Here is a 23457-nt window from a genome sequence, read left to right as displayed (position 1 = left end):
TCAGTCTGGAGTACCAGCCAGGCCCAGTACGACTTCCTGTGGTGGTCCTGGTCTAGGAATTCCTGGTCTAGGAATCAGGTCGCCTGGGTCTTATCAGCTACGGATGGGCCTTAGGTATGTCACTTCACCCTTCTGGTTTTATGTTTTCCTGACCCATGACAGAGAGGCATGAATTGGCTAATGGGGTTGGAATAGGCCTGCGAGGGCCTGAAGAGGACAGGGGTGTGGAGCGCTTTCCATATGAAGCTCTGTTCAGGTACGAGCGGGTATTTGTTCTCATAAGCTGAGTGCCCAGAGGTGCCCCTGGACCACAGACACCGAATTTGTCACAATGGCAAGGTTTCTGTTTTATATATTGGTGCGTCCTCCAAATTCAGAATAGGCTGTGGCACATAGTAGGTACTCGGTAAGCATTTGCCAAGTGGTTAAATAAAAGTAGCTGAGGGTTGGGATGTTTAGCTCCAGTTGAGTCCTTGGTTCTACCCATAAACACGTGCACGATCCTCCATCTGAGGACACAGGTGTGGCTGTCTGTTACCTTATGGGCAGTGAAAGAGGGTATTGCTCTGCCCTCTGCAGGCTCCTAGTAAAGACAGATCAATCCAGGCATCTCCTGGGCTCTGTGCCCCTGCTCTCCCATCTCCAGTTCATGCACATCCTTCTGGAACTAAGGCACGTGCCACCTCCCCTCTGCAATCTCCCTGCCAACCCAAATCCCACAGGTCTTAGCAGCTGTTAGGCAGGAAATCTGTGAAGGAGATTCAGTGATTATGCTCCAAGATTCACAAAACTCTCCACCCCTGAACGCCAATAGTCTGAAGAGTCTCTATTGCTCATCTTGGCACTTGTGTAAGGGGCTTAAGTGTTCCTATTGCACAAGATTGCGAGGCTCTAAGGAAAATGACTGCGCCTTCTTCCATTTGCTGAGCACTAACTGCACACTTGCTAAGTCCCAAAACCTTCAGAGCGGCAGAGGGCTACAAACAAGAGATTTTGTCTCTGACCTTGGGGAGCTTATAATTGTGCAGGGAGACTAACACATGTGCAAAAGTCAAAGATGCATTACTCATAGCATCTAAAATAAAACCGGGCACCTAGGAACTCCTCAGTAAGTGCAATTACAGAAGCTGAGAGTCTACTCTTGAATTAGGGCAGGAATCCTCAGACAGTCAACTTGACAAACGGGTGCTTGGTGGCCCTGGTCTGAATGCTCCCAGGGACATTAGTGCTCACTACCTCTCAAAGCAGGTAAGTTCATCATTCAGTAGTCTGGATGGCATGGCAGAGATGAGTGAGTGGCTTTCCACCAAAGGTCCATGTTTTCCTTCTGTGGTGTACAGTGTTTGCCTGGAAGGGGCTGTCCAGCCAAGGACTACATGTCCCAGGTGCCCTTGCATCTAGGTGGGTCCACATGACTAGTTCTCACCAATAGAAAGTGAGTCAATGTGTTGAGCCGGTAGGGGAGTAAGCCTTCTCCATTCTCTTTTTTCCCTTCTGCAAGAAATGTGCAACTACATGTTGAAAATGGCAGAGACACTGATGAAAAGAGCTTGGGTTCCTCAATGACAGTGTGGCTAGACCACATACCGAATGCCCACACTGGACTGTATTACATGAGAGATAAATTTTGTGTGTTAAGCCACTGAGATTTGGGGGTTTATCTCTTACTGAAGCTAGTGTTATCTTAATAACTAAAGTTGAAAAATCCTTTACATCAGGCTCTGCTTCTGTAAACCTTGTTCAAATTTGTTAGACCCAGACACTGGCATCTATATTGAAGAAGGACCTCCCTAGTCCTTGATGGCCATCCACCTTTGGAAGCAATTACTCTTTCCCTTTAAATATCTCCTGAGGAAAGGACCAAAGAGAAAGTGGCTGCTAGAGATGCTGGTCCCCTCACCCCATCTGTTTCCGGGGAGGCTTAATATGGCAGCTATTGCCATGGGCATCAATTGGATGGAGTCCATGATATAAAAATAAACCAGAGAGAACTTTACATCGAACTTCCCAGCCCAGCCCTCAGGGCAAGGTGAGCTTTTCTCTAGTGGGTTTTCCTGCTACCTAATTAGTCCCTGTGATTCAGGGCCATGGTCTGGCACCAGTATCTTGGCTGCTCCAGGTTCACCAAGCAACGTTTAGGGTATTTACATATGTATCTCCCTAATAATATTTCATTCATTGGGCATCTGATTCCCCTCCAGCTATAACAGTCTCTCCTCTAAATTTTAAAGCACCATTTCCCCACCTCCCTCCTAATAAGCTAACTCTCCTCTAACTCTGAAGATTCAGCGCAGGAATCACAGCTAGGCTGAGCCCACCAGTCTCCCCACATACTGGTCTCCTCCAGTTCATCATGGATCTCATTGTTGGCACAGGCAAAGTCGCGGACTGTCTGTCTGTCACCCTCACTCTTGGAGAGCCAGCAGTCACACTGGAAGCGGAAGGTCTCATCGCGGGAGTTGTCCTTCACATCAATGTAGCTCAGGTGCCAGCCAGGAAATATTCCTGTGGGAAAAAGATCATGGGTGCTGGGAGCTGAACTCGCCTCTCAGACTTCCACTCCCCCAAGCCACCTGGCTGGGTGGCCCTGGACAAGTTCTCTGTCCTCTCTGGGCCTTAGTCTCCTTGTTGATGAAATGAGGGGTTCAGCTACATGATCACTGAGGGCTCCTTTAGCCCAGAGAATGTAATTCTTTATATAAAAGTCTTAACTTGGGGTTCATGAACACTTAGAAAATTTGTGTATGGGATTTAAGCAATCTATGGGCCTCAAGAAATTGTGCTACAATTATACCGGGACATTTTACCAGAGATGGGGCTTATAGTTTTATCAGATTCACAATGGGGTCTCTGACCCAAGAAGTAGACCTTTCAGAATTCATGAAGCTGAAAGATGAATCCTACAACTTCCTGACACCACTATCCACCTAGCTCATACCCATTATCCTTTCAAAATCAGTTCAGGCATCGCCTCCTCCAGGAAGCCTTCCCTAATGTCTCCCCATTATCCACTCAGCCTGTATCAGGTGTCTTCCTTGCTCCCATAGCATCCTGCACATGTCTTGGCCATTCCCTGACTGCTCTGTCTACATGTGTCTTTTTTTCTAGACTGTGAGCTTTTGAGGGCAGGGACTGGGTCTTATTCATTTTTGTTTCCTCAATGCCTCGCATTGCAACTGGCATGTAGTAGTTGCTCAATGAATGCTGAATGAATATGTTATGACTTTGAGAACCTTTTCTGTTTGATAGTCATAAGAGGGATCAGAAGCTGCTATTTATTTAGGGTATGTTGCTAAACCTGACACATCTTGCCCTAATATTGAACATACAGCTGCTTCTGTTGTAATTGGCAGGGCTTCCTTCAGAAGTGTGCCTTCCAAATCATGGCTATCATGTATGAATTGATGTGCATTTGCTGTGACAGCTGCAGGTTATTTGCACCATATACTGGTTCAGCTACTCTCCATCCTTCAATGTCCTTGATCATTCAGAAAGCCGAAGGGCCCCATGTGGAAGAAATCCCAGTGGTGTGACCGGTTATGGTGATGACACTTGCTGCTCATAATATGTCCACAAGGCAACCCAACCAGGAAGGCATATATATGCTCTATTCCCACATCTTGCCCTCTCATGCCACTTGGGGCTATGGGGGCAGTCCCAATGTCCCCACCAAAAAAGCCCTTGTCTAGGATAAGACACTTCCCAAACCAACAATTGTGGCTTCTACCACTGATCTCAAGGATCTTATAAGCACAAAGAGACACACAAAGACAGACACACACTTCCAGTCACCCAGTGGCTTCCCATCACTCAGAATAAAATACAAACTGCTCACGTGGTCCCTTTCCACTCTGATTTCGTTTCATGCTACTTGTAACTTCACTTGCTGTACCTACCTACACTGGTCTTTTAGTGCTTTAATATATGAAATCTAGTCTTGCCTTGGAAACTTTGCATTTAATTTTATAGCTGCCTGGAACAATACACCCCAGGATCTGAATGCCTGTCCTGTCTCATCACTGAGGTGTCAGATTAAATGTCCTGTCTTTGGGAAGGTCTTTGCTAACTGTACTATTTGCAGAAGTTTCTTCATCCCCAATTTCTTGCCATCATATTACCACCACTTCATAATCTGAAATAATTTAATTTTTATTTCCTTGCATATTGTCTGTCTTTTTTTGCTAGGTTGTAAGTCCCACAAGAGCAGGAGTCTTGCCTGATCTATCCACTGCTATGTTCTAGTGCCTGGAACAGTTCTTGGCACATTATTCAATAACTATTTGTTGAATGCATGAATATGTACTACTAATGAATAGAGAAGAACAAGGAAGAATGGCATTGGTGGCAACATTTTAGAGGGGGGATAATTCAAAACCCCACCAGGGAACAATGGGCTGTCCTAGTAGAATTATTTTATCCCAAATTTTCCAAAGTTTACTGTAGGAAAAAGGCTTAGAAACTAAACTAGTGGAAGGCTCCAATTTTTCCAGGCAAAACATGGCAGACTTTTTGTAGACGTCAGACTGACTGCTGGATACTCCCTGCCATCGACTACCTGCAGTTCCTCAGTGTTTTTCCACATCTAATGGAATAAAAGGGCCCAACTCTATATTTAAATATTTAGGGTGTTCTTCAGCCTGACTCCACTAACTCTATTTCTTACCTCAATAAGGAAGAGACTTTATGTAAATCTTTCATCCCAGTGAGATTACTAAGCATCCCTTTGGCATTTCCTCCCTCATCATCAAGGCTCCAAGCTATTTTGAACCTTCCTTAAATTCCCACTTATTCTTTGGACAATTCAGGCCTCACTTCCTCCATGAAGCCCTTCAAAGTCGCCAGGCCCACGGTCTGTCCATTCACTTGGCCATGAGCACAGACGGCTTGGGAAATCTTTGCTATTGAAGTCGTAATCATGCCCTAACTCTTTTATGGTGATTTTTATGTATATATCTGACTTCTCAAGTAAGATTTTAAGATGTGGGAACCATGTCTTATTACCTCTTGATTGCCTCACAGGGACATTAACTCTATAAACACAGAACTGATACATTATCTTTACTCTCTGCAGTGAACTGTCAGTTTTTTATTCCAGCACAAACCCTTAGAAATACTGCTTGAATAAATAATATACTTCTCCAAACAACTCCCTTAAAAATAACCTTTAGCAAGCTAAGGGTCTAGGTGGGTAAACCAAATTTCTTAAACAAGATCAATAGATAGTTTGAAATAAGATATGAAACTGCCACAGAGCTATAAAAGAATACAAGAATCTAGTTATTATCTTTCCACAAATACTTTCACATGTACATCATTCAAGCTAGGATGCCCAGGGTGACACTTTTAGGTTTGTCAAACTGGGTTCCATTCTCAGCGTACTTATAAACTGAACATATTGTAATATCTCTGTGCCTCAGCTTCCTTGCCTGAACACTATGACAGGGTTCAAATAGATTATTTCTGATGTCCTTTACATTTCTATGAATTTATATTATTAAAAAGAAAACATATAAATTTATTCTGTGTTAAAATATTCTTCATTTCACAACAGATTTTTCATTTCAGAGTAAGCAAGAAGAAGAGCAAGATGAATTAGAAAATAAATACACTGCATTAAAATTTGTTCAGTATTATAAAGGCTATCTAGGTAACTGGAGTTAAGAGGAAGAATTAATCATTGATCTTGATTTTCCTCTATGAACTATATTTAATGGTAATCAAATAGCCTGAGGGACAATTTTTTAAATAGAATTCTAGCTGATAAATAGATAAGAAGTGACAACTAGAAAAATTGCCACTTATAACCCTAATTGGCCATCACTGCATGAAGCCATTAGATAAAAAGTTATGGGAGGGGGGTACTTTACAATGGAGTAATCAGGCTGATCACTCTTGGGCTCACTAATCTATGTGAGCATCAATAAGAGTGGGACTGCTGTGATGTAATATGAGGTAAGTACACAGGTCCCATTTTAAAGTAGTCCTGATATCACTTTTAAAATATTTTTGCCAAAGACAGTTGAACCTGAATCTAATCAAGTCTTGAGATCTGACTTTCAGATTGTAGAAAATATGGGAAATAAAGAGGCAATAAGACCACCAAGAAGCAAACAGATAGGTCCAGAATGTGGAAATTCTATAGATCATTGGACCTAGTTCCTTCAACAAGTTAATAATGGCATGGAAAAAATAAAAGGAGTGGGCATTGTCCTGCATTAAAAGAGACCAAGGAGGTATAACAACTGGATGTAGTGTGTGGACCTTGTTTGCATAATGATTCCAACAAAATCCAAAGTACAATGACATTTTTTTTTTTTACGTTATATAGGATATTTGTATATGGGGTGGAAATTAGATGACACACAAAGAAATAATTGTTAAATGTGATAATGGCATTGTAATTTCATAAGAAAATGCCCGTTTTTAAAAGAGAAAATACTAAATATGTTTGAGGTGAAATGACATGAGGTTTTAGGATTTGATTTTATATCTTACAGCAACCAAAAAGAAATTGAGAAAAAATAAAATAAAAAGAGTAAAGCAGGTATGACAAAATCATAATTGTTGAATCTATGTTGATGGATATGTGGAATCCATTACACTATTCCCTTCACTTTTGTGCATACTTAAAATTTTTCATAAAAAGAACTATTGGATAAACAAAAGGAAATGGAAAGTTAGATTCAAGGAAAGAAAAAATTGCTATGCTATTAAGTTAACTGAGCATTTGTAACCTGACTTATACAGTAATTTTTCAGGATCTACAACATTTTTGTGGAAGACTCCCAAATGAAATATTTTTGTCCTCATAAATTCCTATGCAAAGAAAGCATAATGTAGCTTGAATATTCTTAAACTAAATATGAAAAAGGGTAACATAGAGAGCACTTAAGGACATGTTTAGCTGTCTTAGCTTACATTAACATTTAAATTTCCATTCCTGGAGGAGAGAGCTACTATAAAGAGGCAATTAGGCACCCAACCTGAACTTCCTGTCCCTCTCCTGGCCTTACTATCCCAACTCCCTGGGTTCAGTGAGGATACAGAAATGTCCCTTTTTCTGCCAATGATATGGCCTTGCTTTCAGATCCAAAATCTGGATGAAGGGGAGGAGGCCCAATTCTTTGCCTATAAAGGGAAGAGGATAATATCAATGTCTCAGGATTTTTTTAAGTCCAAGGGTCGTTATGGTGCCAAGCCAATCAGATAGTCTTGGGCTATCCAAGAGAGGGATCAAGGTCTTTGAAAAGCCTGGTACCTAAATGACAGTAGTAGCAACAAAGGATACAGTTGGAACTGTAGAGAGCTGTCCGCGGTGCTGAACCAGCTCTCTTTATCTGAAGGGTTTTGAGAGTGATAAGATAGAAGGAATTGACTGTTGAGTTTTTACATAGAAAAAAAAATACATCAAGAAAATTGAGAAAATATAGACATCTACACAAGCAGTGTCAGAGGCAGGCAGCTGGTATTAGAGGGCTTAGCCATGACCTTGAAGTTCATGGCCAGGACTCAATTTTTGAAAGTACTGAGGAAAAACTCTGATTCTAGAGAAATGGGAGTTGTGATTGAGGCATGAAAATACAGGGATGGATCTGAGAGACCAAAATATGGTTATAAATAAATTATATTAAAAAATATATGAAGTCTCAACTATATCACAGGCAGTGTGATAGGCGTTAGGGAAAGAACAATGAACAAGACAATGGTACTTGAGCTGATAGTCAAGTAAAGGAGACTGAGAACAAGTAGTTGCAAATATGACGACTGTTCTGGGAGAGAATTCTAGTTAGGGAAGAAAATGGGAAGAGGAGGTGAGAACATAAGAGAGTTAATTCATCATAAATAGTAAGATGTAATCATGGCAGGGTGCATGGTGGGAGTTAGGGCACAAGGCGGAGGGATCTAAGTGGCTGGAGTTACATGACAAGTCCAGAGTGAGAGCAGAAGCTAGTCTATGATTTTAGCTCTAGATTCTCCCTCTTTTCTCCTGCTTAGAGGAATATAGTTGGTTTCTGAGTCCTAATTATCACCAAACTGCTTGCAGGACTATGGAGACTCCAGCTGTAAAAGTTAAGACAATGAGTTTGTCACCTTGAGAATTATAACTCTGGACCACCTGGCCTCACTGGACTGGGCTCTCTGCTGAGACTGCACTTTGATTTGGTGTGTTTTATCTTGACCCCGTGGCCTAGAATACTCTTCTGTCCAGTAGCAAATCCCAAGGCAGATTCTTTGCTGCACGGCCCCTCTGCCCTCAAGAGCACTAATATCTTGTCCGTGTGGGGTGGTAGCCCAGAAGAGAGTTGGAAGCCCATAGATACAGCGTGTTTATTTGTGATGACAGTAGGGGCATATCTCCTGGGAATATACTTTTTAAACGATGGTTTGCTTCTGGCGTGGGCACTGCAACTGGAGACTGTATGCATGGATGTTTGGGTAGACAGACCCCCATCCTTACCTCGCCCCCATTAATCTAATCTGTCGAATCCTTCTAATAAGGCTTGTGGTGACACACAATGGGGCTCAGTGCTTTTACTGAGCCACCAGTAGCTCAATTAAGCACTGAACTGATTATCTTGACTGAGTGACCCGTTTGCGAAGTGCCATGGGCAGCGGTTCATCCTGATCTTGTGAATTGTCTTGGACATAAGGTGGTCTTAATGATTATGACTCTTGTTATTAAGTCAGACTTTCAACCACCAATCAACATGCTACTAGTCCTAAGACAATCATAATGGATGACGAGAGGGTGGGAAAAAATTCAGGGGTCTTTGTTTTGTTTCATTCTTGGGAAAGGGGAGAGCTCTTTTGAGAGTGTTCTAAAATTTGGTGATAAAGCCTGTAGACTCATAATGACATCTGAATAGACAGGTAAAGATGAAGCATCCCCTTCTACTGCAGCCTTTTCTAGATCAGATTCTCTGATACACCCTGATAACAAACATATATGGGGGCATGGTATAGAAGAAGCTGCTATCATCTCCTCATCTTTTTTTCTTGACCTACCGGCACAGTAGTTAGATGAGAGTGCAGAATGATGATGGCAGAATGGGCTGACACAGAGCATGGTGTACCAGAACAGGCACCTGATCTGGCATCAGAAGACCTGGATTTGTTTTGGCTGCATCCCTTTCTTGTTGTGTGGTCCTAAGTAAGACATTGAAACCTCATGGGGCCTCAATATTTTTTGGTTGTAGAAAAAAGAGATAATAAAGTGCTTTTGCTGCAGTAATTCACAAAGTTGTTGTAAGGATCAACTGTTTTGGTATCTTTAATACCTAAGAGAGCACCAGCGTGTAGTGAACATTGTAAATGTTTGATAAATGAATGACTAAATGTATATAATGAGATTTGAGAACTGTGAAGTGCTGTGCAAATATTCGTTATTTTATTGCTTTGAAGATTGGCTATTTTCTCTTTGCCTAATCTGAATTTATTTCCTGTTATAGAAAATATTGAACTGTTCAACCCAAGTTAAAGCAAAATAGTCTAGCTCCTTTAAAAAGAAAGGTTGCAAACTGCCAAGTCAGATCTCATCAGTCACTATGACAGATGTATTGGTCCTTAGTGGAGACTTGGAAGAAGTAAGGACAAACATAACAGTCAGGGTGGCTCTGGGCCACTCATAGGGGAGACTCAGAAAAGACTGGAGAAGTCTTTGAGTGGGTGGCTCTGTGAGGGCTAGTTTCAATGGAAGAAAAGAGGGGTGAGCTAGAACAGTATAAACTAAGAAGGCAGTATGCTTCAAGGAGGTGAAATTTAGCATTTAACAATGGTTCTCTAATTAAATAAAATGGAACTTAAAGGCCCAACACCAGAGAAAAAGGTCCGTGTGACTTGAAGACAACAAAAGGATAACCAGAAAGATGTTGAGAACATGAACTTCATCACAGCTATAGATGTGACAAAGTTTCCTGAGGTACTTCGAAGTTAAAAATAAATTTCTCACTTGGCTTGTATCCTATTCCATCATTTACATTTATGAGTGAATTTGACTAATTTTAGACTTGCTATTATAAATAAACAAGCATAATCACTTATAAAAAATCCATGGGAAGTAAATTTGGTGATAAAGCCTTTTTCTTTTTCTTAATTTTTATGTCTAAACTAGGAAGATTTAATACTTCAATGTCACAGAAAATTAAGAACCACTCATCACTGTGGGAAAAAGCATGGAGAACTAAGCTCCATCTCTAAAATTTGTCCAGAAACACTGGCTTTTCTAATTGATGGAAGCATCAAACTGATGGCAATCAGCTGTTGCTAGTTGCTCGCCACCCTGAGGTAGAAGGGTCAATATGCTACGAGAGACGGGAGGGGTTCAAGTGGAGAGCTGAGGCCTGCCCTCCCCACTACCCTGAACTTGAGTGGGAACTACCTTTGTTGTCATGCCAGACCCTCAGCTTGCAGAGGTGGCCCAGACTCAGCATGTCAGAGAAGTTGAATGTGTCCGTGTTGTTCCGTTCAAACTTGTTCCAGTTGGCCGACTGCTTCAGGGCCAGGGTCCCGCTGTCCCCGTTCTCCCCAAAGATGATGATGAACACGTTGGCATCAGTGCCTGCACCTGGGAGTGCACAAGATAAGGGCTCTGAGTACTGGCTTTCCCAAAATCAGCCCTCTTGCTCTGGCTTCAAGCCTGGCATCCTTGGAGGAACCAGGGATGCAGACAGGCAAATTCAGAGTCAACAAGGCCAGGGGTGAGGTTGAAAAGGGCTGGTTAGTGTCCTTGGACTCTTGGGTCTCCGACTCTATCCATCATCATATATTTAGGTACATGCTGGTGGGCTAACTGGAATCCCAGTTAGCAAGCCTGAATGGTTTAGCACAAGAACTCATCTAGTTCTGGGGAAATACGCCCATGCTTACAAGGCATGCCATGTAGACTGGCTTTACAGTTTAGACATACGCAGGTTCTCTCCTACACACTGTGGGTTGAGAGGAAATAGGAAAGTTCCTTGTTCCCCAAATCTATCTCTGGTTAACATACTACACTAGAGTTCATATCACTTACTTAAGCCAAATAGATGTACTGACCTCAGTTAAACAGAAAATGCTTCTGGAAGAGGTGACCCTGTGAAGCCTTTCTGATATGCGCCCCGTGGTTATCAACGAACTTATCAATTATTTTCTGAGGGTGCATCATGAGGGGATGGAGGGGCTTGAAAACATGTGGACACTTGGAACTTAAAGCAAAAAGAGGGAAAGCTCCACTATGTGGAGAAAGGGGAGAAGGGAGGTGCCAAAACAAACTTTACCAGTTGTACTGATCCTTCACTTAAGCCCAAGATCCTATCATGAGAGCTTCATTTCTTTGGCTAAATGCATCTCTGTTAAAAATGTAACCTACCAGGGCCACAAAGTTAATCCCTCACTAGCCATTTACAATCAGTATGAATGAGTTTGCCAGATTCCTTGCAACAGCTCCTGGCAAACAGACTTGGTACGGGGGAAGGTAATTAGGAGGCATAGCCTCCATGATGAGAGTGTGCCCCCTCTCAGCTGCAGGCCTTTGCATACACTAATGCTTTTGCTTAGAAGGCCCTTCCTCTTGTATCCCATCTGCCTCCATGGCTTCAGTCTGTCTTTCTGGACTAGACTTTGGTACTATCTCTGGGAACCCCTTCATGACCCTTGTCCCTGATCCCAAGCCACATAGGGTGAACTCCTCTGAGTTCCCCAACACCTATGCCAACGGAACCTCACAATCATGTCAGACTCTCAGGGCCCAGGGTTATATCTCCATTCTAAGACTCCAATCCAAAGTTGGCACACAGAAGATGGTCGCCAAGCATAGGGATGTGGTAAGGAACCTATGGGCGTTTGAAATGCAGGGCACCTGGGTGAGGGGCCTCAGGAGGCAGCAGGAAGACAGAGCACCTCTGAGCGAAGCTCCATCTTCAAAAGTGCTGACCATACCGCTTGACAATATTTTCCCTCACTTCTCTGAGGAAGGAGGGACAGCGCCAACTCAGCCATTGAGAGGAAACACTTGTCTCAGCAGGAAGTGACTCACTGTGGAAAAGACTTGGATAGACTAACTTTTGGAAGGCTATCCAAAAAAAAAAAAAAAAAAAAAAAAAAGCCCTGACCAGAGCCCAGAGTCTGAGCCAGAATGTGAGGAGGGGCAGGAGTCACAGGAGGTAGGAGTGGGAGACGGGAGGTGCCCTCCTCTGCACCTATGCCAACAGACATCCTGCTGACTCACCCAGGATGTCACTGGTCTTAACTGAGACGGTATAGGAAGTCCACTCCATCATTTCCTCCCCATCAATGACGGCACACATTTCACACACCAGGGTTTTCTTGCCCTTCCGCTGGGACAGCCAGTCTCCGTAGTAGAACATGGTCAGGTCTCCAGTGTTCATGTTCTTCAGGAGGACCTGGGTGAGAGGAGCCCATGTGGGAATGCCCTCCACCTCTACCAGCCTCCCACCTGCTAATGCAGCCCCTTGGCTGAATCCCAAAGACCCACGATCCCAGAACTGAGACGAGTTCCTCTGACTTAGACTTGAGGCATATGGAAAGGGCCCTCTCCAGGACAACTACCCTGCCCTGTGTGCCTCACACAGGGTCTGAAAGCCCCACCATGACTACCTAGTTTGGGGATTTGGAAATTGGGCAGTTTGTCCAAATATGTTTCCAAGACTGTTCACAAGAAATATCTGCTGAATGAATGACAGAAAATGGACCAACCAAACCACTGTCAGCCACAAACACCCAGGAATAGTATACCAAAGTTGGCCAGATTGTCCTTGGCCATGGGCACCACATTGTTGGCTCAAGAAAAACCTGCTAATGGCTAAAGAGAGGAGCAAGAGCCTGAAGGGACTCAGGACAAATGCCTTTGATGAGAGGACTGAATCAGGGGGTAGCAGAGACCCAAGATGGAGAAGAGGCAGCTACTAATCCCAGGGGCACCAAAAGTTCCCTTGCTGTCCTGCCTAAAGTTCCCACCATTGATGTTTCTTGCTGTCTCAATTCTTGCTGCTCCTCTCTCACGCCTCCCAGCTCTTCCTCCAAGTAGCCCACACCGAGTCTCTGCATGCTATAGTGTGTGCTGTGTTCTCTGGCAGTTGATTCAATTTTGACTGGAAACAAATATATAAAACTGTTCTCTGATTAATTCATGTCAAAAGGGTCTGCCTATTGGATGATATAGGCCGGGTTGTGTAGTCACCCTCTAAGGTGGCATTTGTACTTTATGAAGGTCCACAGACAACCTAAAAGAGCAGGAAGAAGGGGCAGGCACTTGGAAGACGGGAAGGTGAGGGTGCAGACATTTTACCCTCTCCAGGAACCACTCGGGCCGGCTGCCAAGGCCGTCAATTCGGATCCGCATCTTGGTGAATGGAGCTATGTCCAGGATCTCCATAAGAAAGGTGTCATTCTGCTCCCGCTCAAATCTGGGGGGTGGGGGGTGGAAAGGAAGGGCATGAAACAGGGAAACTGGCCACGGTGAGGGGGCTGGGTCACGCCAGAAACCAAATTCAGGGTAAGGAGAGAACTGGCTTTTACACCACCTCTCTTTCAGCTCCCAGCGATTCCCCAATAGCCTGTCTCCTGCACCTCAATATCCTGTCTCTTGCACCCCAGATGTGTTCCCCAAATACTGAGTTAAGTGGGTTTGACTGGTAGAAATGGCCCTGAATCAAGACCTACCAATCTTGCATCCTAATCTCATTCTGCTAGCCACCTAAGCAGTCCCATAGCCTCTCTGGAACTTGGTTTCCTCATCGTAGCCTGGGGAGAATGACGCTAGCCCTGCAATCTCACAAAAAGCGTCATACGGACCAAACAGATGTGAACTCAACTTAAAATGTAAAAAGAATTTTATACCTGTGAGGCTTTACAGGGCTGCCAGGAATGATGGGGCAGGTTGTGCACTGCGCATCTCTAGATGGTGCCATTCACGTTTGTTAAAGACATAATTTGCACAACTGAATGCAGTGGCCCTAGATTGGGTAACACTACTAATAACTGCAAAGTGGCAGGTAAATGGAAGGGAACTTTGCTTTTGTTGCTGTTACTGTTTCTCCGCTGAATGACCTCATCATCTCGGAGATGCTCTATCTTTATTCCTTACTGCTCTTCCCACCGTGCTGCACGTGTAATGTGACCGTCAGTGCTGACTGATTGCTTGACTGCTGACTGATTCCAGATGCTACTGCTGATAAGACCCTGGGGGTAAGGCAGGTGGCACTGTAGATGGGACGCTGCATGGCAATTGTAATGCCTTCTTGAATACAAGACATATTTCTAAAAACAGAGGCCACAGCCCATGGGGGTTGGAACTGCAAATGCAGCAAAATGAGAATGATGTCCAGTCTTAAAGGCAGCTGGGGAACAGCAGTGCGGCCCAGTCTCTTCTGGTAACTTGCTCATGTGCACTTTATGATTATTAGAAGTGAAAACGTTCCCCCCAAAGTCAGCCCGAAGTCCCTCCTGTTCTAATTCCAGCCCAGTGTGCCCCTCTAGTCATGTGGAAACCGGAAGGAGGTGCTGGCCAATTCCCTTGTCAAATCCAGGTCATGTACTGCAGAGTCTCTCAAACGATCTTTCAACTCATGTGATTCCTTATTCTTACTAAAAGGACAATGCTGTAGGTCAAAGGTACTTTAGAATTCTTGGCTTTGTATTTCTCTTTAATTTTCACCCTTCGAATTTAGCCAAGGTATCTCCATTGTGTGGAGATTTTATGGTGGGCAAACGTGAGGAAAGAGGGAGAAACGAGCTTTTCTTCTAGAAGACTGGAGTTTGGATTACTTGGCCCCTGCGCTCTTCTTCACAGACCGAACCCCAACTATGCCTGGATGGACCTCCTCTCCTCAGGATAAGAGGCCCAGATCCAAAGGGAAGCCCCTCGTTGGCCCTTTATTCCTCCACGACTCACTAGCCACATCCTTCTGTTGCCCCAGACCGCCTCAAGGCACCTGAGCTGACACACGGTGGGGCCCCACATTGCAGGGCTGCCATTGGGGAAGTGTTCAGCCTTTGACACATCTCCCAATGTCTAAAATTCTTCCAGCCTAAAGTTTTGGCCCTGATTACCCTCAAGCTGTTCTCAGTCACAGAGACTAATGTGTGAGTGGGAGCTTGGAAGGACAGCCTTTGATAGGAGCTGGGAACAGTAGGAAATCAGAATAGGGAGTGAGGGACGGCCAAAGGCCACACTCCCCAGATGTCACCTTTTTAGCTGCTGATAGAGGCTCCTCTGAGTAAGTGAGCAGGGCGAACCCTAGACCACTTCAGCAGCCTTGTCCTTTTGAGCCAGAGGCTTAGGAGAGTCGCAGTGACAAAGTGCTGTCAACTAATCTACGGACCTTACAATAACATTTTTGAGTGACAGGAAGGAAGGAAGGAAGGAAGGAAGGAAGGAATAGAAGGAAGGAAGGAAGGAAGGAAGGCTGAAGGAAGGAAGGAAGAAAATGAAGGGAAGGAGGAGTGAGTGGAGGAGGAAGGAAGGAAGGAAGGAGGAGGGAGGGAGGGAGGAAGGGAGAAAGGACAGGTGGGCATGGGCTGAGGTTATCAAAGAAGCCTTCCCAGAGGAAGTAGGTTTGAGCTGAACTTTGAGAGAGTAAATTCTTGAGACAGAAGAGAGTGATGAAGGGCACTTCAGGAGGAAGAAATCACGGGGACAAAAGTGTGGAGGCTAGAAGGCCCCATGTATGAGGGGCGTGTGAAGGAAGCAATCTGGTCAAAGGCAGCATGGGGCTAGAAGGTGGAGGACCGGATGTGCAGAATGGCAAGGGGCAGAACTCCCCCCTGGATACCTGGCTTTCTTTTTGTCCAGCTGCATTTCCTCTGTGCTGCCATTGATGCCATAGAGGGTCATAAAGATGTTGGAGTCGGTGCCACCACCAACCACATCACCTGTCCACACCGTCATTTCGTAGAGCACCTGCCACGAGAGGGATGTGGGTCCCGGGCCTTGGCCTCACGCACCAACCCCGCCGACTTGCCTCATTCTCACCAGGGCGATATGACACGTTCTCCAAGCTCTGTGGCTCTGAAAAGAGCCTTAGCCCCCTCCAATCAACTGCGAATGACTGGAGAGTCAGGCCTTGTCACTCTATGTCCCCCATTGTGCCCAGTCATGCTAGAGGAGAGTTCCTTTTCTGAGAGAGAACACATGTTCCATAGAAACATGACTGAGAGCCCCAGTGTTAACTGAGTTCTTCGTCAGTTGAATCCCAACCTAAGTCCATGCATTCTAGCAGCACATGGTGACAGGTCAGGGGCTTCTCGAGCTATCCAAGCCCGATCTGAATACCAGATCTCCCACCTGCTCACTGCTGAACCTGGGCAGATGCCCCACTCTTACCAGCCTCTGCTTCATCCACTGTGAGATGGGGATAAACACTTTTCAGAGTTGGGAGAGCTGCAGGCACCAGGCCTGTCACATGGTATGACACTCAGCAGTTCTGGGTGACTGTCCCTCCTTCATTTTGCAGCCAACACACCCTGAGCATTGGTGAGCGAGGGACACTTCAGGGGTGACGTTTAAGGGAGCTCTGCCTCCATTCACTTGTGAAGTGGGACAACCACATAATTCTGATTTTTGCTTTAGTTTGGGATTTTGCCCTTTTACCTGAGGTTTGCTCCAAAGAAGATATATTTCCCTTTGTCTGTCACCATCAGAGGAGAAGGAAGCAGCCTGCTCTTCCCAAGACAGTGCCCTCACTAAAGGTCCTGTCTTGGTTCTTCCTCTGAGAGCCAGCCTCGTAGCAAAAGGGGCCATCTTTACCTATGATCTGGAGTGTCTTCTGGTCCTGGCTTCTTACCCCATTCCCTCTCGCCAGTGCCCAAGGACTAGCAATTAAGTCCCAATGGTTCAAGGGAGGCTTGCACACATGGCTGAGAAAATTCCAGGCTCACCATCTCCTTTGCACATACTTGCCTCTTCCTTTCCCCTGTGGCTGCCACATGTATTGTCACCTGTGCAGCTGCCTGGTACCCACTAACAAGAAGCTTTAGAACTCAGAACCCAAGTTATTCATCACAATGATCATGCCCCTGACGTTGTGCATGTCAGGTGCTGGGTGCTTTTCAATCAGCAGCTGGAATCTTCACCATGATACTGCAAGGTCAGAAGTATTATTTTCAGGCCTGGCCTGGAGGACAGGTTTGCAGAGGGAGTAACTGAAGAGCCTCCTGCTTTACCAGGAAAATCCACTTAGACCACCTAACAAGGGCGTGTGTGATGGGCATGGAGCTATTGAGAATGAAAGCAGGAGCCTGATACTTTGTTGCTCTTATCCAGACAGGCTTAAAAAATAAAATGATCAAAATGAGTGCTTCGTGAGCCCAAGGAGATTAGCCCCTCAAGGCTGCTCCCTCCAGATTCCTGTGTTCTCTGTGTCCATCTTTCTCTCCTTTACACAGACACGTCTCTTTTTATGTCACAGGTATGTTTCCAGAAAGAGACACAGAAACAGGGCTTTGTAATTCTGATCTGATATCAGACGTCCCGGGGAGATGGCCAGTGCAAAGAACCCTGTGGTTCTTTGTAAAGTGACAAATCTGTGTTCTTTTGTAACGTGAATAACAGGGATGTGAATCCAGATTTCCATGGACTAAAGAGCTCAGACGGAGATGCAGCTGCAGTGAGTGGGGTGTGCGTGAGTACTGGGGGGCGGCACATGCACAGACACACCCACACCCACATGCAGACTGGGAACTGGTCCTTGGACAGAGGTCCCTGGATGAATTGTGTGCTCACCTACACCAACCATCTGGCCATAGATGGCGATGTCTGGGGAAGGGAGGGGAGGCTCTCTATGTTGAAGGAAGTTCTGCCCTCTGGCTCTCAAACAAGGGAGGAGCAGGCATCCACTCTCCTGCCCGTCAAGGGTTTTACAGCCCCTAACTCAGCCCTTCCTTCTCTTTCCATATACAATATAGACAGGGCATACTCAGGTCCAGGGCAATTTCTTTCTACCTTTCTGAGACAGCTTCTGACCTAAATCTAGTAGCCCACTCGTGATTCAAGAACAAGGATGAGGGCTAGAGCCTTCTGTTGACCTCACAGCTTTCCAGAGAGACAGAGAAGCCTGTCTCAGACACCTCTGGGCTGACACTGTGTCCTTTGGCTCCAGCACCCAGGCATCCTGCCTCCTGTTCAGCATAGATCTGTGAGTTTATACAACTTGTCCAAGGCCATTTGGCCAGTTAGATGTGGAGCCAGGGCAGGAGCACAGAGATCCTGCTTTCCAGCCTTTTCTACTTAAGGGTCTTGTGCAGACAGCTCTCACCATACTCTGAGGCCCAGAGGCTCACCGAATCCTAAATGCTATTTTTCCCCATCACCATCCTACTGGTGTTATAGGATGAAGCAGCCTTGGAGAATAACGGCTGCACATCTATGCAGAGCTGTGACCTTGCAAAGCTTTTCATGGACTGCTCATGATCTCATTCGTTCTTAAGATCTTACATGGACTAGAATGGGAAGCATTATTTCCATGTTCTATGTGAGAAGACCAAGCCCCAGAGAGGCCAGATGACTTGCCTAAGGTCACACCATAGTAGACCAGAAGAAACTCCTGGCTCTTAGCGAAGCATGTCTGGCTGGTATGCCAGGCTGAAGCCTCTGCCAATGCCCCAGTGACAGTTTCCTGCTTCCCTCACTTCCATTTATTCGTCGCTCCCACACCCCAACCTCCAGTGCCCTTGCTGTGCAATGCACACACACAGGCCCCCTCTATACCTTCACCCCGATGTTCACCACCATGGCATCCAGGAGATCGAAGACGCGGGAGGTGACGCCATCGCCTCGGTCCTTGGCAAGCCAGCAATTGCAGCGCAACGTGTACTTGGTGCCCTGGGTGGGCACGGCTAAACACAGCTCTTCCACCAGCCAGCAGCTCTCGGGGGAGGCCCCATCATGGCCCAGCTGAGAGGGGATACATCGGGGCCATGAGAATCTGGGCACAATTGGGAAAGAAGCCCTCCCTGCTCAGCATCCCCTCCCTCATTCTGCAGCTTCCTCCCTGAGTGCTTCTTTCCAAGGCGCTCTGGACTCAATGACCCAAGTCCCTCCCATGAGGGGAAGAAATTTTGCAGTTACCATGAAGATCTCTAGTTAGATGAGTGCGAGTTAATTAAAAGATTATTCTGGGTGGGCCTGACCTAATCAGGCAAGCCCTTTAGAAGAGGGCGTAGACATCAGAGGTGCAAGAAGTAGGAGAGATTTGAAGCAGAAGACATCTCTTACTGGCCTTCCATGTTTTGGAGAGAGTTGCATGGCAGAGAATGTTTGGCAGCCTCTGGGAACCAGAGGCCTCAGTACTATAGCCACAAGGAAATAGATACTGCCGGTGACCAGTGAGCTCGCAACAGGACCCCAACCCTCAGATGAGACTGCAGCCCTGGCAGTGACTTGATTTCAGCCCAGCTAACTCACATCTGGATTCCTGATGAATGAAACTGTGAGATAATACATTCATGTGGTCCTAAGTTTGTGGTCGTTGGTTACACAGCAATAGAAAACGAATATGCAAGGCATGCCCATCGAGCGGGTAGAAGACTGAGACCTGGAGGGGTGAATGATTCACTCAAAACGATGGCAGAGGACAGGAGGTCTCACATTGCTACCTGCTCTGAGGTAAGGCTCAGGTAGGTTGCTCTGACTGCCCTCTACTCCCCTTCCCACCCATGTACAAGTCAGCTCCCCTCCTCTTGGGGGCGGCCACCATCCTGAGGCCCCAGAGGCCAGTACCTCTATTTTCTTGATGATGCCCACATCCAAGCCTCCGACGTAAAACTCCTCCACAGAGCCGCAGCTGAAGCCCTTCTTCCCTCGGGGGAAGTCCAGCCAGATGCGGTTACTGCGCTCGTCATCCTCTCCAATGAGGATGATGAAGGCCCGGCTGTCGGTGGCCGCGTCCTTGTGCTTCCCGGTGGTGACTGACACATAGTAGGGAATAACTGCGAGAGATGAGAGCCCAGCCTCATAACGGGCCAGGTGGACCGGAGAGGGCGTGTAGACTTGGAAATGGTATCGGGAGACTTTGTCTCCTTGCCTCCGAGACGAGCTGCCATGGAGCTTTCCAGACTGGCGAGTTATCTGTGTTGAGTGTCTGCTCTCCAAGGAGGAGGGAATTGGAAACTCCCAAGTGAAGAGTAAGAGAGCATCCTTGCCACGTCGAAGGCCCCATGACCAATTACCTTAGTCGCACCCAGCACTCCCATATGAAGTCGGTTAAGACCAATAACTTTCCCCCAAGCACAGGGGATGCCCGGAAAGATTATCACATCAGAAAAAATGAGGCTGGTGAAAGCAAGGTCTCACAGGAAGCAGAAATTTAAGGAAGAACAATAAAATGGTATTATATACGTAACATGGTAAATGAAAGTTCTAGAAGGCATCCATTTCTATCCATTAAACCAGATCAATCAACATAAAAACTTACTCAAGTAGTGTGGCATAGAGTTCTAACTGCCCACCCACTATCTCTTCTCCTTGTAGCTAAGGGTGGTCATGATATGTATAAACAGATGTTGTTGGGAAAATTTGTTTTAAAGGGTCTGACTCAACTGGGAGGAGCACTTTTTTGTCCCTTACCCTTCCATTCATTCTGCTTGGGGTGTGGATGCGATAGCTGGAGCTCCAGCAGTCATTTTGGAACCATGAATGACCTTTAGGGTGAGAGCCACTTGTGAGGTTGCCAGAGTGATTAAATTGAAAGAGCCTAGGTCCCTTTCTTCACTGGAGCATCTATATCAGTATCAACTGCCTATCCTTGAACTTTAAGGTGAGAGAAAAGAAAAATTCCTCAATTGTTTAAGTCACTATCTCCAGGTTCTGTCACTTGCAGTTAGTAATTGATACAAGTTGGAAACCCTTCTCTCGACTCATCTTTCTCAATAGCCTCGGAGACACTGCCCTAGTATAGTAGGTTATAGGTTATGCAATTTGTATCTCTTTGAAAAATTTCCAAACTATACCTCCTGGCTGAAATTACCTGCATTGTTTTCTACACCCGCCTGTGGCCTCATTTCATCTTATAAGGAGATCTCCTTATAAGGCCTTTCCACAGATGATTATAGTGCTTAATTAAGGAAAGGCACTTTCTTGTGGGTCTTGTCATTTATTCACATAGTGAGAAGGTAGAATATAAAATAATCAGCTCTCTGTCTAACCCCACAGACCCACCATGCGGTCTCCTGGAGGGGAATATAGTGTTGTCATGCTCTATATTTAGGAGAACCGAACAGAAAGTCAGTGCATTTAAATGTCCAGTAGACAAATAGAGAACTTATCTCAAAAATCTAGTTGGAAAAATGAACTTGTCAGGGGATTACAATATTATTTTAAGGAGGAAGGAAAAATGGAAGCCAAAAGAGTGACTTGTCCAAGGCCCCAGGTATTATTGTCAGAACCAGAAATGGAACTTAAATCTCAAAAAAACAAAACAAAACAAAACAAAAAAAACCTAGCTCAGGACTTCTTCCCCCAACCCCACCATGTCTGTCATGCCTTAAGTTTGCAAGGCCTTCATGTCATGCTCTACTAACATGCAAGTGACTCTTGTTGCTGCTGTTGATTTCTGTCTGATGAGACTTGTCCTAGGTTCTCTGAGCTGAATCTGTATCCTGAGAGTCTGGGCAAGGGTGGAGTTCACAATACCCTCCTGGTAGCGGATCAGTGGATTAAAGAAATCATCGCTCCAACTTCTCTTGGCCTTTGCTTCCCCTTCTCTAAAGGGGCTAATCCCTGTCCTCTCATCTCTCAGTGCTGTTGGAATGGGCATAGACAAAAGATGTGAAAACTGTGTAAATTATAAGATGTTAGATGTAAGTCAGATGATGATGGGGCTAACACATGGCCTGTCCAAGAATAGCTTAACCACATTTCCGGGTGCCTATTCCTCCTCTGACAAGCCCTCTGCTTGGCTCACCTGGGCCCTCCTGAACGTAGTTGGCCATGGGCCCCGTCACCGTGGCGATGTCGACATCTGCCATCTTGGAGCTCAGAGCGATCTCCCAGAAGTCAGCAGGGCTGCTGCAGTTGCTGCTCCGGTCCCCAGTGTACTCCTGTCGTAAGAGCACGACCCGGGCCCATTACACCTCCGGCACCTTCCACCCAATGTGGCCTCCCCCCCGTGTAAGGATGATGACAGACCATGGCTGAGCCGAGTTCCCGGCTGCCTTTGACACACCTTCTCGTAAAAGAGCCTCTCAAGTCTCCCGTCCTCCTTCTTCAGGGACAGCCAGCGCCCGCACAGGAACAAGAACTCATCCTCGTTGGTGTCATTCCAGATCTCCACCTTCTCCACGTACCAGTCCGCGCACCACTTGGTGTTGTCATGGCGGAGCTTGATCTTGTAGATGACGCCCAGGTCAGCGGCCTCAATGATGAAGGTGTCAGCCTGGGAGATCCGGATGTGGAGACTTGGATGAGGGGTGCTCCCTACTTCCATCCACTTTAACTCCATCTATCCAGTACCTTCCATACCAATTATTGAGCTAAACAGACCTTCCTCCCTGCGGAGCCCCTAGGCCAAATCTCTAACGTAGAGCGTTCAGTATTCCAAGGCCTCACTTCCACAACAGCCCCATTTTGCAGCCCAGTTCTTCTTGGGCTGAGCCCTGTGGGTGTCTGGAAAATGGATGCTGATGAGCTGTGTGAGTGGGGCTGGGACAGATAAGGGTGCTCTGCCCGGTCCTGGTACCTGAACATCCTTTGTTATAGTGGGTATTGGCATGAGTTCTGGTGGGAGGCTGGGGAGTAAGAGGTATGCAAGAGGTAGAATCGTTCTGAATGATGGGAGGGGGCTTGAAATTTCCATGGGGATGCAGGGAGGCAGTTAGAGGAGGCAGCCAGCAGGGCTGCAGGAGAGGAGGCAGAGACAGGAGATGCTCTGGCAGAGGCAACACTGAGGTAAGTTCATGGGACAACATCTTGAATGTGGGTTCAGGAGGGTTTTGTGTGAGGCGTGACATAAAGCCCTCTTCTGTGTTCCTGGTTATATGTAAAGTGCTATTATACTCTTAGGCCTGCTTGGATTCTTTTGGGGTTGTTCAGTGAGATGTGGAGTTCTAGGCCTTAGGTGAAGCAAAGTCAAAACACAGGTTGAATGTGGCAGGTAGGAGCCTGGGGAGGAGGAGAAAGGATAGGTAACCCTGAATGACATCAGTTTTTCTTCTGAAACCTATGCTGAGCCACTGTGCTGAGTGCTGGGAACCCAGAGATTAATATGATAGGTGACCTTTGCCCCTTTCTAAGACAGCCCAGGTGGTAGGAGCAGCCACCTGTGTGAAGACTAGAGGCTGGGCTGGGAAGACTGTCCCAGGTTGTGGCATTAAGTTGAAGATGGAGGGATAGGGCCTTACAGGCCACCAGGGCAGGTCAGTCTGCAGACTAAAAAATCTGCAGGTGAATGGCACATGGCTGAGGACAGGTGTGGATCCATGCAGGCCTTGGGGCACTGGCAGGTGAGTTCATTAAAGCAAAAATGG

General features: G+C 46.0%; 1 protein-coding gene across 3 annotated transcripts in view; it reads right to left on the bottom strand.

Moving 5' to 3' along the window:
• The window catches only part of LOXHD1 (lipoxygenase homology PLAT domains 1), a 140167-nt gene that overhangs the window by 11295 nt on the left and 105415 nt on the right, over positions 1 to 23457 (bottom strand). For 2 of the 3 annotated variants that reach the window (XM_039842428.1, XM_039842431.1), the window contains 9 exons: positions 22158 to 22367; positions 21897 to 22032; positions 19715 to 19923; positions 18704 to 18889; positions 15771 to 15898; positions 13286 to 13403; positions 12206 to 12380; positions 10379 to 10564; positions 2335 to 2505 (listed from right to left, as the gene is read on the bottom strand). In XM_039842428.1, the coding sequence (XP_039698362.1) occupies positions 2335 to 2505; positions 10379 to 10564; positions 12206 to 12380; positions 13286 to 13403; positions 15771 to 15898; positions 18704 to 18889; positions 19715 to 19923; positions 21897 to 22032; positions 22158 to 22367 (1519 nt within the window). The remainder of the gene's footprint in view (positions 1 to 2334; positions 2506 to 10378; positions 10565 to 12205; positions 12381 to 13285; positions 13404 to 15770; positions 15899 to 18703; positions 18890 to 19714; positions 19924 to 21896; positions 22033 to 22157; positions 22368 to 23457) is intronic. The other variant, XM_039842430.1, reaches the window with a different exon arrangement.

This window comes from Pteropus medius, unplaced genomic scaffold (genome assembly GCF_902729225.1).
Source record: "Pteropus medius unplaced genomic scaffold, Ma_sr-lr_union100, whole genome shotgun sequence".
NCBI lineage: Eukaryota > Metazoa > Chordata > Mammalia > Chiroptera > Pteropodidae > Pteropus > Pteropus medius.
Note: the sequence above shows the minus strand (reverse complement) of the source record. Positions and strands in the feature narration are given on the sequence as shown.